Source organism: Typopeltis vanoorti, chromosome 4, assembly GCF_054136105.1.
Source record: "Typopeltis vanoorti isolate ZY-2024b chromosome 4, IOZ_Tvanoo_1.0, whole genome shotgun sequence".
NCBI classification, from domain to species: Eukaryota; Metazoa; Arthropoda; class Arachnida; order Uropygi; family Thelyphonidae; genus Typopeltis; species Typopeltis vanoorti.
The window spans coordinates 102,097,190-102,117,267 of NC_143552.1; the positions used below are offsets into that span (position 1 = coordinate 102,097,190).

The window sequence follows — 20,078 nt, forward strand, 5'->3', positions numbered from 1 at the left end:
ATTGGAAGCTCCACAACATAAAAATTAGGTCACGACTCTGACCAATAAGCTAAAACAAAAGTCCTAAGGCAGATACACCAAGCCATCTTGACATAGCCCTACACTTTTCCTGAAATGTTCCGATGACGATACACGATTGAAACGGCTCTCCCCACGGCCCTGTTCCCCATAAATCCCTTTCTTTTTCCCAAAGAAGTGCCCTTAAATATAATAATATATATATATACACATATACACACACACACACACACACACACACACACACACACACACACACACACACACACACACACACACACACACACACACATATATTATTTTTAAAAAACCCAGGTTTTCTAATTTAATCGTCCCACCTTGCCTCAAACAACCCTCCCACGTTTCCTATCTGAAACGTGGGAGTTTTTTTTTTTTATCAACCTAACAGCAGAAGTATGGTGGACGAAGACATCCTAACATCCAAACAAGGTATGTGCAAAATTTAACACATACTGACCACAGAACTCAAATATCTGCACCATACGTTCTTAGCCAACGGCCATAATCCCTACAAAATAGATAAAATACTACATAGGCCCATTACTCTGCCCTCCCCTAATACACAAGAACACAACATGACCATTTCTATTCCCTATGTCAGAGGTACATCAGAAAAAATAGTCAAAGTATTGATGAAACATGGCCTTTGCACCACTTTCAAACTTGATGTCAAACTAGCAACTCTGATCTGCTCACCTAAGGATAAACTTTAGCACACCCAGGAGTGTATGAAGTTTCCTGTGACTTGGCCTGTTATGGGCAAACAGGAAGATCAGTTAACATCCGCCTGTAAGAACATGAAAAATACATTCACTACTATTACTATGGCAAGTCAGGACTGGACACTCCTTCACGCAGGATTAGATGGAGGAAAAACGAATGTGCTATTTAGGAGTCATTACAGATCTGAAAGATTATTTTTTGAGTCAGCAATGGCTTTGAAGAATTCTCCCAACTTTAACAAATATGGTTGCATTAATTTGCCAAAAATTTGGGAGACTGTTATCCTAAGAGAAACTCCCTCATAGTTATATATATTTTTTTTTTTGCCCATTAGAGGGCATCAGAAAAATAGGACTTTAGATCTTTTGTCCATTGAAATTGTATTGTTTCACTCACTCACTGTCACATGTACAAGTGTGTTGTGCTCTGATGATGCTGAGTTGAAATTCAATGAAATATAAGCAGTTAATAAAACATCTCTTTGATAAAATTGTGTGGTGTTGTTAATACCGTTAAAAATAAGTCATGAATGACCGTCAACACCTAAGCTTATCTGTTAGATTAGTAAGTATAAAGTTATGCACTTTGGTGTGATTAGAGTTCCAGCGGCATATTATATTAGCAGGGTTATGCTACAAGAAACTGAAGAGGCAAGGGATCTTGGTGTATTGGTGGATAAGAATTTAAAGTTCAAAGGTCACATAGCAAAAGTTGCAAATACAACTCAGAGGATATTTGCTATGTTGAAGCGAACCTTGACATGTAAGGATAAGGAAGTAATTTTGCCTCTTTATAAGGCTTTGATAAGACCACACCTGGATTACTGTGTGCAGATTTGGTCTCCTGGATTCCAAGGGGATAAAGAAGTGGTGGAAAGGGTGCGAAGAAGAGTTACAAAGATCTGGATTATGGAGGTCAGATTGCAAGCATGTGGATTGCAGACTCTGATTAACAGGAGAAAGACGGTGATATGATAGAAGTATATAAACTTTTGAGTGAGTGTTATAGGATATCATCTGATGAAATTTTTCATTATATAGAAGGCGAGAAGAGAACATGGGGACATCCATGGAAGTTAAGGTTTTTCTCCCAGAGAGCAGTGAGTGAGTGAGTGGAATGATTTACCCTTAGGGGGTAGTGAGTGCATCTAGTGTAAATGAATTTAAGGGAAGGTATGATAGCTGGGTTGGGTAATTTACAGCCTCCCTCGATGAGCCCTTGACTCCCTGGAGGTCTCAGATCATCATCATAATAATATCATCATCATCTTCCAAAAACCTTGCCATCCATTTTTATTCAAGATAGTACTTCTCTGTTGAACAGTTACTTTGCATAAATTCCAAATCTGACCAGTCTTGGAATACTGCTCAAATGTTTGGGGTATCACCTAAGACTTCCCTAAAAATTCTTGATGTTCAGAAAATGGCATTTTGGTTGATTAATGACACATCTCTTACAGATCTCCTTTGGCAACTTCTCATAGATCAGTTTCTGCATTGCGTCTCTTATACAGATATTTCCATGGCCATTGTTTTTGCAGAACTAGTATCCATTATACCTCCCATCTCTTCCAGATCTACATGAACTCAAGCAACAGGTGCACTGCATACTCAGTGAAACTGCTGCTCGCAGTCATCTTTCATTCCATCCACCTCAGTTCTGTAGAACAACCTCCAACAGTTTAAGAAGAGTATCAGCAAATTACTCTATTCTTGACCATGCCCAAACACACATCATTTAATTGCTATAGGTCTGTCTGACTAGTGTCTGTGGGAATAATATAAAATATATATATATATATATATATATATATATACAGGATGATTCAGAATTCTCAGGCCAAACTTTAAGGGGTGATAGAACACACCTAAACAAGCACTTTTCGTCTATGCAATGCATGGTCCGAACTCAAGCGGTGAAGCGCTAGAGGGTGCTTTTCAGTGAACACTAATAAGCTGGTTTTTGCAAAAATGGAGTGCAAAAAGGATAGATTCCTTCACAAATCAGGAGAAGGCTGACATGCATTTCATTTATGGAGCTGCGGATGGGAATGCGAGGGAAGCCCAAAGACTGTACCGAGAGCGCTTTTCCGACCAGACGCATGCCTGATCGTAAAACCTTTCAGCAATTGCACCGGTATCTGTGCGAAATGGGCTCCTTTGTCAGCGTCATGCAGGATACAGGGTGTGCAAGGAGTGTGAGGACAGCACGCGTTTCAGAGGAAATTCTACATAAGGTTGCAGTGTTACACCTGATATCTTAGGAATATAGTATTCTCAGCTATCATGGTGTAGCATGAAGAATAAATATCATAAATTAAAACCCCTGCATAAAAAAATGAATTATTTAATGGAAAATTACTTGCATCCAGTAATATGTATAAAACGTAAGGGTTGTTGTTAAAGTAGCTGATAAAGGAAGGAATGTATTAATATTGTAATATGACTTAAAATAAGGAATTATTAAGTTTATATATTCACTGACGAATGCACCTTTACATGTGAGGGCATTTTTAATACCCACAATTATCATGTGTGGGCGAGCAGCAATCCACACGCCATGCGTCCACATTCGTACCAGTGGCGTTTCTCCATAAATGTTTGGGCTGGAATCCTACATGACCATTTGATTGGCTCGTACCCTCTGCCAGCACAACTGAATGGGAGAACGTTACCTCGTATTGTAGAAAGTATTTTACCTTGGGTATAATAAATGTTAAAGTTACCAAGCTATTTTAAACCTGGCTTTACTCCATTTCCCAAGTAAGCAAGCAGACAAACAAGTCAAGTTTGCACCTGCAAGTGTTGCAAGTCTAGCTGATCCTACAGGTAGTGCAAGACCAAGGCAACTCATGGTAAAAGTACTATAAGCGCTGATCTTTGTCTGTTTGCTTACTTGGGAAATGGAGTAAAGCCAGGTTTAAAATAGTTTGGTAACTTTAACATTTATTATACCCAAGGTAAAATTCTTTCTACATTTATATCTCCTCCTGAGATTTTTATTTAATAAGGTTAAAACACCTTATGGTAACTTGTTCTGGTAAAATACTTATGAGCTCTGTATTACTAAAATCTTGGTATTTCTAGCCTGGCTCCCACTGATTAGACCTCAATAAAGGTTGAAACTGGTCTGGGTAGTGGCTTGTTCCCCCTTGCCTTAATACAAAGCATCATACGTCTCCTCTAGGAGATGTGCTTTGCATTAAGGGTAAATATTAAGAATAGTGATCAGAGCTTATACTACTTTTACCATGAGTTGCCTTGGTCTTGCACTACCTGTAGGATCAGCTAGACTTGCAACACTTGCAGGTGCAAACTTGACTTGTTTGTCTGTTTGCTTACTTGGGAAATAGAGTAAAGCCAGGTTTAAAATAGCTTGGTAACTTTAACAGTTACCTCGTATTTTTACAAGAGGTCTTGCCAGAATTACTGAACCCTGTTCCAGCAAACCTTCAAACATGTATGTGGTTCCAACACAACGGAGCACCACCCCATTTCAGCGTGGATGTGCAGACCGCCTTGGATGACATTTCCAGGACGATGGATTGGTCCTATCGCTTGGCTGCCATGATCGCTCGGTCTCTCATGTCTGGACTTTTTTCCTATGGGGCCATGTGAAAAGCCTGATCTATGATAGCCCCATTGATTCCAATGAGGACCTTATTGCCGGGATTTCTATTGCTGCTGCCGCTGTACGAGAAATGCCTGCTGTTTTCGCCAATGTACGCCAATCCCATTGATTCCAATGAGGACCTTATTGCCGGGATTTCTATTGCTGCTGCCGCTGTACGAGAAATGCCTGCTGTTTTCGCCAATGTACGCCAATCACTACGTCGAAGGTGGGAAACCTGCATTAATGTCGGCGGTCGCTCTTTTGAGCAGTTTCTGTAATTTGTTCAATAAAATTCTTTAATTTATGTTCTGTAATTTCTGCAATTGTTTCAAATCTCCTCTGTCATTCTTGTGTTTCTTCATTTCCTGACACAGTAGTTGCTAACCCTAGCGCTTCACCGCTTGAGTTCGGACCATGCATTGTATGACGAAAAGTGCTTGTTTGGGTGTGTTCTATCACCCCTTAAAGTTTGGCCCAAGAATTCTGAATCACCCTTTATATATATATATATATATATATATATATTTTTTTTTTTTTTTTTTTTCAGAATTCATTTTTACTCGGTTGGAATATTATGAAAAACCTTTACTGACTAATACCGAGAGATAAAAAGATGACAAGATATATTTATACTAATAGTATCTTTATAAATATATCTTGTCATCTTTTTATCTCTTGGTATTAGTCAGTAAAGGTTTTTCATATATATATATATATATATATATAATATGATCAGTTCTGCATTGGCTAGGTGGAATTCAATGAAATTTGATACTTATAAACTCTGTTAAGTTTATTTATTTTATTATAATTTTTTTTTTTTTTTTTTTTTTTTTTTCAGCTGTGGTTTCAGTCACTGTTTGTTGTGGCAAAAATCAGGCATAGCAAAATTATTTGTCTACAGTACTTAAACCAAAAATTGGTCAGTGTATCATAAACTTGTATTGTGAATAGCGTAACTTAATGACTGTTCTATTCTCATGAAAACAGCAACAATATCAGAAAATCACTTATGATTAATTCTGTGTATATAAGCAATTATTAGGGTTAGTAACCCTAATGTCTGTAGTGGAGTGGAAAGTCAGTGAAAGGACTATTTCATTCATGAAATAGTCCTTTCATTTGACTACTTAAGCAGTTTCCTCTTTTTTCCCATAAGATTCATTTTTATATGCAAAATAATTTAGAATGATGGTTTCAGTGTGGGTGTGTAATGGCAAAATTAGGTCAAACTAAATTGTCTGCAGCTAACAAATTTCTGCCAGCTATTATTCCATTTTGGTTAGTCTTAATTTCAAAGAAGTACATTTTCTATGGTGTTATCATAAAGCTGAGAGAGAGAGATTTTCAGGCCAAATAAATAACTTTTTAAATAATTTATGAATTCATTTGTGTGAAGTCTGCTTTCATAACTTTTTACTTTTTATCATGCAAGAGTGTAAATCTTTGACTGGTAAAGTAAATTTATAAAGTTTAAGGTTAAAGGCTTGAAATGTGTCAGTGAGAATTCATGAAATGGACATTTCCATTTCAGCAAAAACACAGTAAAGCTCATTTCAGTAGAAAATTTGGTCTTATGGTCTGCCTTTTGCACCACTTCGATTAAAAGTCGCAAGTTTTTTTATTTGGTTGTTCACCATATTGTATCTGATGGTTCAGATAATCCCTTTCCTAAGGTGCTGTACATTACTTTTGTGTGCTCTATCCCTTAAACCAGTGGTTCTTAACCTTTTTTTTTGCCTAATGCCCCTTTCAACTGTTTATATGGCCTGGCGTCCCCTGCTCAGTTTTACGCTAGGTTAATGACTCAATAAGATAATTATAATATATTATTAGGCAAACCTAAATTACCATCAGCATATTTGAACTGATAGTTAATTAAAAATTAACGACTTTGATACAAATTAATTTTTACTCTAAAAAGATGTCAACTTACTGTATTTATTAAGCCAATCATTAATGGCTACCCTGAACCTAATGAGATCCTGCTAATTTTTCCATATCAGGCTCTATATTCAATAAACGAAGTCTTAAGCCTCCTCTTTCACTAATTGGCAATCTATTTCACTGCTTATATCGGATGTTTGGCCAGAATCTTTCATATCCAAGCTGTTGAAATTATACTTGAGCTTCAAAATCATTTTTTAAGTCAATAAATTCTTTACACAAATTTGGATAAACAGACGTGGCATCAGAAAGAAATCGATTTATGACCCAATCAGTTATTTTAAGCTCATCACAGTCTTTGAGTCTTATCATAAAGTCTTCTTTCAGTGTTAGAAAATATGAACAATAATAATCCAAATCTGTATCTAATATTAAATCTTTATTATTATTTGTAGACTTGGGAACTGCAGAACATCTTGTCTTGCAATGCTCTGCTTGTACAATGTTAATTTGCTGATAAAAGCATTTACAGTTCTATTTGCTTTAACAAGATTCGTGTTGCTACCCTGCAATTTGATGTTAACCTCATTTAATTTGGTGAAAATATCGGAAATATATGCGATGTCAGCCTTTTCCTTTTTTAGAACATTACACGTTCTCATTACCTGAATTAAAATATTTCAAACAGTATCGTAGAAGTCATTAAAGCGTTGCAGATAGTTTCCATTTGAGAGCCATCTAACTTCAGTGTGAAGCAAAGGACGCCCAAATTCTTCTTGATTTTCATGGCATAGTTCCTGAAAAATACAGGTATTCAATGACTTTTATTTTAATTCACTGCTTTAATAACATCATCCAAAGTTTTATGTAGTCTACCGCTAAGATGTTTTGCAGCTAAATGCTGTCTATGAAGAATGCAGTAAAATTGTAAAGATATTTGGAACTGCTTCTTTTAAATGTGCTATATATCCATGGTGACAACCAATCATTACAATGCATATGCAATAATATTTGCGAGAGGAATGTTTTTAGCATTAAAATAGTCTTTAACTACCATAAGAATTGTAGAACCTTTTGTGTCAATTTTCAGTTATTCAGCAAATAGAAACACTTCAATAATTTCTTAATTAGTATTTATATAACACTTGTACGTCATTAACAAAGCTTCTTTGTCACGTAAAGTTGTCTCATCGAGTTGCAAAGAAAATGCTGTTTGTTTTAAAACCATCCCAAAGTTTTTTTTTCAATATCCTTGCCATTTTGTCAATTCATGTTGATACTAAACTATTGCCAAGAGGAATTGACCTCATATTACTTTTACCTGGGATAATCATCATATCTAAAACTTCATTTATAGCCTGTAAGATTGGAGTTTTGCCAATAGTATGTGGTTTTCCACATTTGGCAATTAATTTTGAATGTTAGTAAGACACAACAAGTCCCTTCTCTTGTTGATTACTTTGTTTTGCGACCAACACTTTAAGTACTTACTAAATAACTTAAGGAAATTACAATGTACAAAAGAATATACATTAAATTAAATTTTAATATATTTCCAATATTTCGGCAACATCACGTTGCCGTTTTCAAGGAACTTAACATAAAGACACGTGCATGCAGGCACTATATACAGTAAATGAGGATGCAGCAAGAAGCAATCATTTCTCTTAAAAGTCCTAATGGTGCCCACTAGCAGGCTATGTAGGTATTCTTGGCCATTGGGCTGAAGGTCTCATTATGTATGAGACCTTCAGCCCAACTCTCCCAAATTTGGGGCAGTTGGGCTGAAGCCAAACCTCAACAAATTCATGCAACCAAATTTGTTGAGTTTTGGCATGTTTCTTTGGGCTGAGGCAGATTCCATGAAAAGTCTTTCGAACTCGAACTTGCTACGGAGTATTATTGTGGCTTTCTTCCACTGTATTCTGTGGCATGTATCCAGAGCATGGCCTGCAAGACCAGAGTGGCTATACTGATGAATGTATGGACTCCCAAAAAATACATACAGAAAATGTGCCATTACATCCCGTAGTGGATAGCATTGATTTCCGCACATACAAATTAGCTCAACATTTGGCCAAAGCGCTCACACACAATACTGGCAACACACCATCACACATAAAAAACTCAGCCCACTTCAAAGCCAGCATAGAAAACCTTACACTCCAACTTACTGACATAATAGTCAGTTTTGATGTCTCCTCCTTATTCACAAATGTCCCACTCAAGGAAACCGTAGAGCTAATCCAAGCTAAATTTCCTTCCGATATCTCAGCCCTATTTCAGTTCACAATGAACTCGCGTATTTCGTTTGGCAGAGAAAATTCTACAAACTAATAGAGGAGACAGCCATGGGTTCACCACTCTCCCCATCCTTGGCCAATTTCTTTATGAAGCCCTACGAAGAGAAATCCTTAAACTCTGCCTTACAAAAACCTACCATATGGCTTTGCTACGTTGATGATTTGTTCACTATTTGGCCACATGGCTCTGATACACTTCTCTCATTCTTAACACACTTAAGCAACCAACACCCTAGAATTAAGTTGTTCACCCTGGAAAAAGAGGAAAACAAACGCCTCCCTTTCCTAGACACACTAGTCACCCGCTAGCCTGATGGAACCTTGGTTTTCTCAGTTTATAGAAAACCCACCCATACAGGTAGATACATTCACCAACAATCCCATCCCCTCACCCCTCACAACAATATGTAGTTGTTAAGACACTATACAACAGGGCTAAACTAATCTGTTCAAATGACAATGCCCTAACCAATGAACTAAATCACATCCTCGACACTTTCTCAGCCAATGGCTACCTCCCCCCGCCGAAAAAAAATCAAAAAAAAATATTAAAACCAGTAAACCACAACCCCGCCCTCCCCCTCATAACGAGGATTACTCTAAATCCATCACCATTCCCTACATCCTAGGCACCTCGAAAGAAATTACCAAAATCTTAAAAAAACATGACTTGACCACTTGTTACAAACCTTATAGAAAATTGGCATCCCTTATCTGCTCTACTAAAGACCAACCACTTCCCCTAGACCTACCTGGTGTATACCAGATTTCTTGCAGCTGTAAGCTGTCTTACTTTGGCCAAACAGGCAGGACAGCGAATATCAGAATTTCAGAACACTCTGGTCTTGCAGACCATGCTCTGGATACATGCCACAGAATACAGTGGAACAAAGCCACAATAATACACCGTAGCAAGTTCAGGTTCGAAAGACTTTTCATGGAATCTGCCTCAGCCCTAAGAAACATGCCAAACGTCAACAAATTTGCATGAGACTGCCCCCAAATTTGGGAGACATACATCATGAGACCATCAGGACTTTTAGGAGAAACGGTAGCTTCTTGCTGCGTCCTCATTTACTGTATGTAGTGCCTGTGTGCATGCGTCTTTATGTTGAGTTCCTTGAAAATGGCAATGTGACGTTGCCGAAATATTGGAAATATATTAAAGTTTAATTTAATGTATATTCCTTTGTATGTTGTAATCTCCTTAAGTTATTTAGTAAGCATGTACAACCAACATCTAAGCCTGTCTACGAGAACAACCCTTTAAATCCAGGACAGTTTTTAAATTTAGTTTTTAATTCACATAAGTACTTCACATCCTTTTTTGCTTTATTTGGATGCTTTGTTCTTAAATGCTCAATCATTCTTGAAGGCTTCAGTCCTTCGTTTGAGAAAGTTTTTTCACATATTAAGCACATTGGTAACTGCTCATTATTTATAGACTGAATAACTGCATATTTTAAATATTCACTTGAATATTGACAACACTTTCTTTTTTTCACTTATTATAATAGCTGAAATTAATGACTTTCAATGTAGAAAATTCAGAGTATAAAGTAGCCCAATTACTTAACTTTCAATGTAAAAATTCTAAAAAAATAAGTAGCGAATAAATTTGAACAATATTGCCAGACATACACTATTCTGTACAGTGTTGCTAAATGTACGATATAAATAGGAATGCTAGATTAAATACGGAATTTTTTGCTTTTATAATATTAGTAGTATTATAATGCTTACTGTCCCCCTAACACTTACCGCTCCTCCTCAGCGTTCACAGCCAACAGGGGGCACTACTGCCCAGGTTAAGAATCACTCCCTAAACATTAATGACCATTTCTCACTGACCTCAAGTCCTATGTATTGTTTACATAGGACTTGATGACATAAGATATTTTTTACAATACATAGGACTTTTCTCAAGTCCTATGTATTGTTTTGCTATTTGGTGATCCAAACTTTATGATCTTCCATAACTGATGTCATAAACATTGATTTTTTTGCCATTATTCGGTATGGGTCTAGTGAACTTTGCTACTATCAAAACACAGTTCTGTCATATTTCTTTTGAAAAATCTCACTTCTTATCTTTGGTATTACTTAGATTTGTCAAAATCATCTCTTCTGAGGATGAGGTATTATTTCTAGCCTTTTCTAGCACAAACATGCCATATTCATAAACAACAACAACCATGGGTTCAATGCCCATAGGTGTCTGATGCCATCTTGATAAGATTCTTCCACTGCATTCTATTTTGTGCAAGATGACTCAGTTTGTGTATAGAGTTTCTGCACCATTTGATGATGTCATCGCCCTATTCTCTGTTTGGTCTTCCTCTTTTGTTCTTTCCTTAAGTCATTCCAAACAGCAACGTTTTTAATTTTCTTTTATCATTCATTCTACATATATGGCCAAATAGACGTAGTTTCCTTTTGATTATTTTCTGTATCAGGTTTTCTTCTGGTTGTATTTGTCTATAGATTTCCTCATTGTTCACTTTCTGGATCCAGCTTATCCTCAAGATTTTTCTATAGAACTTCCTCTTGAATGCTAATATCCTCCTTTCAGATTCTCTCAGGAGTACCCAGGCATCACATCCATAGAGCATGCCGCTGAAGATACAGGTTTCCACAACATAGTTTAGTGTGCATCTTTATAGCTCGGCTCTTCCATATTTTGTCTATGGTTTTTAAGATAGCTGTTGCTCTGGCTATTCTAATTTTTACCTCTTTTTTTTAGGTCCAGTTGAAATCCTTCAATGGTAACTTTGTCCAGTAACTCCTGCTGTTTGAATATCATTGTTTAGTTTTTTCGAAATTTACATTTAGTCCATATCTTTTTCCTTCTGTGTATAGTGTTTGCAGTGTCCTTTCTAGCCTTGCTGCATCTTCTTCAATCAGGACGATGCCATCTGCAAAGCAGAGGTAGTTTATTCTCATTCCATTTATTGAAATGCTTCCACCTTCTTCTTTGATCTTATCTAGTATCCTTCCCAGATATGTGTAATGAAGGTGATTGGTGATATTGGGTCCCCTTGCCTTGTGCCTTGACTAGTGGCAAACCAATCTCCAATTTCCAGGAATTTCCATCCAAAGGGCATTTTCATCTAATTCAGCTACAGAGGCTCTAAAAGTATTTTCTTCTCTTTCACTTTTGAATTTCTTACGTACTTGAAGTTAATACATATAAAATATCTCTTTGAAATAAATTAAAAAAGTCACCCCTGCTATCCTGACTGTTGCTTGTGCTTGGCTGTTTATATCTTTCAACAGGCAGATCAATTTATTGTCCACACCATAGGATTCCAAGACAGCCAATGTTATATTTTGGTCAATATTATCAAATGCTTTTTGGAAGTCCACAAAACAGCAGTATATCTTTTTGTTCTTTCTTCGAGCTTTCTCTGCTATTAGTGTTAGTGTGAGTATTTGTTGCATTGTACTTCAATCTTTTTGAAATCCGGCTTGCTCATCAGGAAGATGTACCTCCATATGACCCTTCAGGCATTCTGTAAGTATTTTCAACAGCACTTTTCCAAGATGACTCATTAATGCAATAGTTCTATAAGTGGTGCATTCTAAAGCACTGCTTTTCTTATGAAGAACAACCAAAACCGATTTTTTTTCCACTCTTCAGGGGCATACCCTGATCTCCATATTTCATTGCATAGCTTATGCATTTCTTTTACAACCAGTTCTTCCCCCATATTTTAGCATCTTACTTATTATGTTGTGATTTCCAGGACTCTTGTTGTTCTTGAGATGTTTTATAACATTATTCACCTCCACTTCCAAGATGTCATTTTCAGAGATCTCTGCTGGTGGAGAGATTGCTTTTAGTTCTTTGATTACTTCTGTTTGCAGTATTATTTAATCGATTTTGATATAGTTCACTGCAATATCTTGTCCATCTGTGTATGATTTCAGTCTTGTTCATTAATACTTTGCCATCTTCATCTTTGACTGCTACTGATCTATTCATAAACATTCAAACTATATAATCTAAAATTCACCATCCTTAGAATACTGTTCTATGGTTGGTACACATTAAAAGCCACCTTAGCTATTGAGAAGAGCACATTGTGCTTATTAAATGATCCCACTCTGACAGACTCACTTTAATCACTTTCTCTTACACATTCTGTTTCTGCTTTATGCCTTCTCTATAGGCAAAATCATGGGCACTACTCTACAAGACTAGTCACCATCATTCACTTAATTTTCCTCTTTAAGTTTTTTTCAAAAAACAAGCAGCTATTGGTTAAACTTCCATATCCAAATCAAGTTATTATGAACAGAGGCAGATAGAAGATGCTCTTTCATTCTGTCTACCTCTGTTCTTCAGAACAACCTTGCTCTCAACGTTCACCCCAAGAGTACACCCTCCAGTTGTGTTCAAGAAATATAAATTCTTTTTTTTTTTTTTTAAAGCTCTTGTCTGCACAAAATACTTGTGTTATACATTTTGTGCCCTCTTGTACGTTGGAGGGGGGGATTTGATAATTTTAAAAAAAAAAGAAAAGAAATCTTTAATGAAATTTCTTAAACCATAGTTTTAATTTCTTTAATTCTATATTCTTGTAATGTATTATTTAAATAACATATGACTGAAAGTGCTATAAGAAAATTATTCTTGCTAATTTTTGATATTTTAACATTTTTTAGTTAATTTAACATCCCTGTGTAGACATCAGACTTCATGTCCTAGTTGTCTGGGAAATACATATGGATGCATATGGTGCGGTACATTTTGCTCATATGGAACCTGTGGTAAAGGAACCAAGGTGTGTGTTATGTTGGTCATGATTTTCAATATAATTCTGTGTAAATTGAGGTTTTTAACCTTCTTAATACATCTGTTATTATATTTACTGAGAAGTAATCATGTATTGTAAAGAATTTTGTAATTATTTATCTTTTTTAAAAATTAAAAAATGATTTTAGAAAGCCATCAGGAAAATTGTCATAGTAAATGCCCATTTTGTAATGATATTGATCTTTTTCAGGTTCTTATGTCACACCAATTTTAATTAATCCTGTTCCATCCCACTATTTATATCCCCATATGTCGAGCATCACATTATTTGACTGAATAAATTTGTTTCAACAATCTAAATTATTGGACTAATTTTTTTTTACACAGTTCACAATGATTAAATCGTTAATGGATAACTTATTTCTCTCATCTTCATCTTTCTCTTACTTGTTAGCATTAATGGTTTATCATAGCCAAGTAACTTGGCTCCATAGGAAACCCTATGATAGAACTGGTAATACTGCCTGAAGAGATTGTGTGGTCTGTCAGTCTGTACTTTCTGGCCAGACTGACAGACTAAATTTTCCTAGAGGGGGAAAACTCTTCTTCTTTCATAAGAGACTGGCTAACTCACTCACAGTTTGAAAGCCCAATATAAAAGTTCTTCACATCCTAGATGAAATTTAAACCCAGGAATTTCCATCCAAAGGGCATTTTCATCTAATTCAGCTACAGAGGCTCTAAAAATATTTTCTTGTCTTTCACTTTTGAATTTCTTATGTACTTGAAGTTAATACATGTAAAATATCTCTTTGAAATAAATTAAAAAAGCTATTGTAAAAACATACCCACTTTTTCCATGTGTCTTATCTAAAGATATATAAAAAAGTCATTATTCAATCTAGGTACTTATTAACTATATGATTGGCTGTATAACAACTGTGCTCACTTTAAAACTAGCTAATTTCAGCTGATTCACTACCTACTGAAAATTTATGAGAAATGGCTTTACCAGTAATTAGATTTTATGACCAGTTAACATACTGATTAGTAGTTTTGATTAAATTAATTTTTATTATATAAAGTATAAATTTCTCTTAACTTGAAAAAGTACCTGTAATTCTCATCCAAATCAATACCATTGCATGAAAAATGTTTTATTTCCACAGCAAACAATTTATGGAACATCACTGACATTACCTTTTCATGCAGCTATTTTATTTTTCTGGTTTATGTGGATATAAACTTTCGTTTGAAGTTGTCAGAGCTATATATCAGAGTAAAAGGTTTTTTTGTGAGTACAATCAAATTAGCAAAAATGGATCAAAGTTATATAATTTTTATTAGTAGCAGAATTTTAATATTGAGCCATCATTTGTGGATCAATAGATTACAGCAAGTCAGTTTTATTTATTTTTATATCAGTCCCCATACATCAGAGTTTGTAGAACCCATAGTACCAGTGCTGTGTATATTCTTAACTATAAGAGAAGAAACCCACCAGTATTCTTCTTGAAGGCTTGTAGTTGCTGGTAAATGCTTGTCGAGGAAGCCTATTAAAGAGGTTAATATGGATGGCTGTTTGCCAGAACAGCACCCATGAAAGTACCTGTGCAAAGGTACTCTCAAAGCACGTACACAAACCATCTGTGAGATAATGGTTGAAGGAAGTTTGTTGAAAAAAAAAAAAGGGATCATTGATTAGTTGAACTTCATTCATCTGTGTTTTGATGGTATTAAACATTTATTTATGATTTATTGTGTTGGTTGCTTAATGGTATTAAACAACCAACATATTAGGAAGGTTTTTCCACTTGGTTAGAAATTAAATTAAACTTTTCAAGAAATCACACTCCCGTTTAATTCTTCATCCAAGTGTAAGTAAACAGAGTTTATGCATGAAACATCTTCATGACTCGGCTACTTGTATATAGAAGCTGATGATTTTACATCAATCTCATAATCTTGAAGATACTTCGTGCACAACGTTTGTTTGCTTACACTGAGATAAAGGATTAAACACGAATATAATTTCTTGAAAAGTTTAATTTAATTTCTAATGAATTGGAAAATCTTTCTACAACTGTTTCTGATCCACAGTATTTTAATAATGAGGCAATAGACCTTCTTTCTACTTGTATATGAGAAATATATAATTTCCACATTAATTCAATGTTGCTATCTTTCCCCGTGTGGTTGCCGGGATAAGAATAGCACCAACCTAGCTAATGCATGTCGTACAAGGCGACTAAAATTGTTACTCACGGAGGGTAATGGATGGCAATGCTGTAGCCAATGAAGTTCTAACTGAGGCTCTGCTATTGCTGTTACCCTCTTGCCATGATCAGAGCTTTATATCTCAATAACACCTTATCCTTACACTGTCCTCTACGGACAACGGGGAATATGAAAAGCAATATTGCTTCGCCCCTTTAAGCCGGTCTTTATAAGGACTATAAGATGCTAATATTGCTATCTGTTTCTTGGTGTGGCTCTCACTGATAAGCAATTAAGGTTAAACCAATTTGGATTGTGGTGCTTCTCATAATGCATAGCAATATACGCTTCTCAAAGGAAATGTGATTTGCATTATGAGACATTAGGGCAATTGATGTGAAGTCATCAACCACTATATATAAGTAGTGTAGTTGTGAAGATACTTCATGCAAATTTTGATTAGTTACACTTGGATAAAGGAATAAACAAGAATATAATTTATTGGGAAGTTTAATTTAACCAACATAATAAATCATAAATAAGTTATTTAATAACTGGCTAATATTTTATTTTACAAGATTTTAAACAAGCATCTTTAGACAAAAACTGTTATCATGATACAAGCAATAATAAGTGTAGGAAATAAATCAAATTGTAACAGACACAATACACGAAATCCTAACTTGTTGCCCCTCTAATGTTGGAATAAAATAGAAAAGAACAGTTATTTGAGACTTATACAATGACTGTCTTCCAAATTTTAGATAAAATTAATGCAGCTATACTTAAGGTAGGAGGATATAAGTTATTATATCCTTACTATATAAGTTATTACATTGACTAGTGTAATAACTTATATTGCACGTTTGTTTTCTCATCTGATGTGTGAAGGGTGTCCAATGCATGGTCTTCCAGTCGTGACTTGTCATGATAATGTAACAGATGTAATCCTTGTGTTCTCCAAAGCAGGTGTTAACAGATCTTCCTGTTAAATAATAAATAACCAAGTTTTAACTTACATTTTTATTTACACTAAATGTACTTACTTTCCCGACATGTTTTACTGTGTCTATATAGCTGATAGCATCTTCAGGATGTTGCTTAACATAAGCAAAAAGACAAACGAAATGTTTTCCAACTGCTGCAGTTTCTATAAATTGAAAAGACTGGAATGATAGTGGAATAATGAGCATCATTAAGTATGTTACGTGCATTCTCTTCATTTATGTGTAAACTCTGTACGGGATTGCTAATATAGGGGAGGTCTTGAATTTTGCACATGTTAATTACTGATTTCCAAATGTCATGAAGAATCATTCCTTGGTTTCTATTTAGCCTTTTGAGTGAATGAGCTCGGAAGAGTCTTTGAACAATCTTTCTAAGTAATTTGCTTCTAAGCATGGAAGATGCTTGCTAATTTACCATGTGATGTTCTTTGAGGACAAAGCTTATGCTTTTTTCTTCCCTTTTGTTTTCAACATTGTTTATATTTTCTTTGTTATGGATTTTGAAACTTCTCCCAGTTTCACCTACATACATCTTTTCACAAGAACACATGGAATCTTGTATATTCTAGGATTTTTATAAAATGGAACTTTGTCTTTAGGGGAATGTAGAAAGCTTTGTAAGGTGTTAACTGGTTTGAAGACTGTTCTGATATTCACTGATTTTAATATTTAGACTATTTTTCTTCATGCATTGCCAACACATGGTTATGGATACTCTGCCTTTGTAATTAATTTCTTGGTTATCATGGGATGGGTTATTTGAAATTAAAAGTTACTTTTTAATTTTCTGATGAACCATCTAATGATAACTCATGAGATAAATAACCCTGGGAGGGGGGGGGTACTAAATAAACTTAATTTCTAATAAACCATTTAATGATAACCCATTGGATAAATAACCTGTTATTTATTATTCATGAAAAATGTACTTGTAGTGAATTGCCTATAGATCTTTCTCCTTTGTTGATGATAAGCCAAGTTATGGTCACATGGCAATTCATACAAATCCAAGATGTGGTGGATGGAGTTCATTCATTGGTGAGTAGATGAGGGTTGTTAGTTTGAAGTGTGGTTTGAACATAGTCCGAGGGAATAGCAATGTTCTGATATTTCAGAAGGCCCCCTGCTGCCTTCCAAACATAAGAAGCAGAAGGGCCTAGAGTAAATAAATATCATGTGTGGGCAATTTTAATATATTTTATGGAGGCTTCAAAAAGTATGGCAAAGATAGTTGAGTTCTCTGGCAAGAACTACATAATAAAACAAATAGCACTAACTCTGAGTTAGTATTTTGAAGACTGTTTACAAGTATTTTTTCAGTGGATACTGGCTTTCTAAAAATAGAAAAGATAGTGAATCCTTTGAAAGATGGCCTGTCTGGTGTGTGCACACTTGTATGCTAACGTATGTATGAAAGATTGGACAGTTGCATTTCTGTCTTTTTTTTTATATTTTTTTTGGAAATATTTCCTTGCCATGCAAAGTAATTGCATATACTGTAAATTTGAATAATTCAAATATGTTTGGTGGGAAATTACTATAAAATCAGGGTTCTCTCTTTCTTAGTGGTACATTAGTAAACAGGGAAGTGATATCAGAACTAGCCATGATGTCTGAATTTTTAAGATGTTGTTTCTTACTGTAGATTGAAATTTATTGAATTTTTTATAAAGGTGGAGGAGTTAGCTGTGAGGGAAGCAAGTGACTTTGACATTTGCCAAATTTGAAGTGGGATTGTCTATACTATTAGTTATATGGCATAGGATTATTACATTTATGAATTTTTGGGGGGTTGCTTAAGGGTCAAAGCTGTATAACTGAGAGGAGACCTCCACATAGCCTTTAAAGGAATGCAGAGAACCGACCAGGGCTTCTGACCTAATGTCCAATCCTCACCTTCTCGTGGTGCACCCTGTTGGGTATCTACTTGGATACTGAACGGACGAGGATGGGCTGGCAATTTGGGATTTAGCCAACCAAATTGTATTCTTATTGGTTAAACCAAAATATAGAATGATGGTACAACATGACAAAATTTCATGCCGGCTGGGGCGTCGCCCGGTTAAACAAGGCCCCCGTTGTTTTCGCCAGGGAACCAGGGTGAACAGCGAAAAGCCAGCTACTGGAACAAATCTGAAAATAAACCCCAACTCAACATCACCAGAGTTAAAGATCGGTACTATCAACATAAGAAGCCTGAATGGCAAAGAAATGGAGCTAGCTGAGGAATTAGATAAGTACCAGATCGACATAATCAGGGTGACTGAAACAAAAAAGACCAAAACTGGTGAGATCTTTCTGAGCAATAAATACAAAATGTTATATTCAGGCAATGACAATCAAGGAAAAGAAGGAGTAGTCATAGTATTCAGCACAAAATACGAGGCTAATCTTCTTGAATAGCTGCCACTCTCAAGTAGAGTAATGTGGGCAAATATGAGAATGGGGAACTGGACAATGAGACTTTTTTGTGCCTATGGTCCCACAAAAGGTTCTACTAAGTTAGAAGTGGAGGAATTTTTTGAGGCTTTACAAAAAGCAACTGACACAATGAAAAATGAAAAGTTGGTCCTTGTTAGGGATCTAAACAGCAGAGTAGGAAATGATTGTGAGACATACAAAAATATTTTGGGAAAATTTGGAGAAAAGAGTAAAGCTAATAATAATAGCAAATATCTGTTGGATTTCTGCTCAGGACATGGACTGGTTATTACTAACACCATGTTCCAACATAAAAATGTGCACAAATTCACATGGAGAGAAGAGGCTAGGAATAAGAAAAGTCTCATTGACTATGTTATTGTTGATAGTGATGTTTTCTCCCTGGTGCAGGACACCAGAGTGTACACAGGATTTGAAATTGGAAGTGATCACTATTTAGTCTTGAGCAGGATAAAATTGAATTTCATATTGAAAAGAATAACATGTAAGAAAGTTTTAAAGCGAATAAAAGTTGAGCAGCTCTCAGATGTGAACTGCAGACTAAAATACAGAAAGATTATTGAAGAAAAAATGAAAGAGTTTGAGAACAGGAATCAAACCTTGGAGATTCAGTGGCAAACTCTGAAGAAAACATTGATTGATTCTGCCAGAGAGGCATGTGGTGAGGTTATCTGTAAGGATAAAAAAATCAGAACTCCCTGGTGGACACAGGAAGTTAAAGAGGCAGTGAAGGAAAAGAAGAAAGCATACCAAAAGTTCCTGTCAAATAAGTCAGCTTGTGCTCTTAGAGAATATAGAGACAAATGCAAGAATGCTAAACACTGTGTAAAACTAGCTAAACAAAAGTCATGGGAGGACTTTGGCAAGAACATAGAAAATAAATATCAAGAAGGTATCAAAATATTCTGGAGGTTGTTGAAGAAGCTTAAGAATGGAGGAAAGAGTGCTGTAAAAGGAATTAGAGATGATAAAGGTGACATGAAAATGGGAGAAAAAGACTTCCTTGAAGTATGGAGTAATTACTTTGAAAAACTGCTAAATGAAACAAGCAGTGATGACAGCACAGTGGTAAAAAACACTGACCAGGCA

General features: G+C 35.5%; 1 protein-coding gene across 2 annotated transcripts in view; it reads left to right on the forward strand.

The window, feature by feature from the left end:
• The window catches only part of LOC150107557 (attractin-like protein 1), a 355,255-nt gene that overhangs the window by 185,188 nt on the left and 149,989 nt on the right, over positions 1 to 20,078 (forward strand). For both annotated transcript variants that reach the window (XR_016548201.1, XM_090391383.1), the window contains exon 13: positions 13,233 to 13,351. Coding sequence is in view for 1 of the 2 variants with exons in the window: in XM_090391383.1 (XP_090247509.1) it covers positions 13,233 to 13,351 (119 nt within the window). In the remaining variant the exon portion in view is untranslated. The remainder of the gene's footprint in view (positions 1 to 13,232; positions 13,352 to 20,078) is intronic.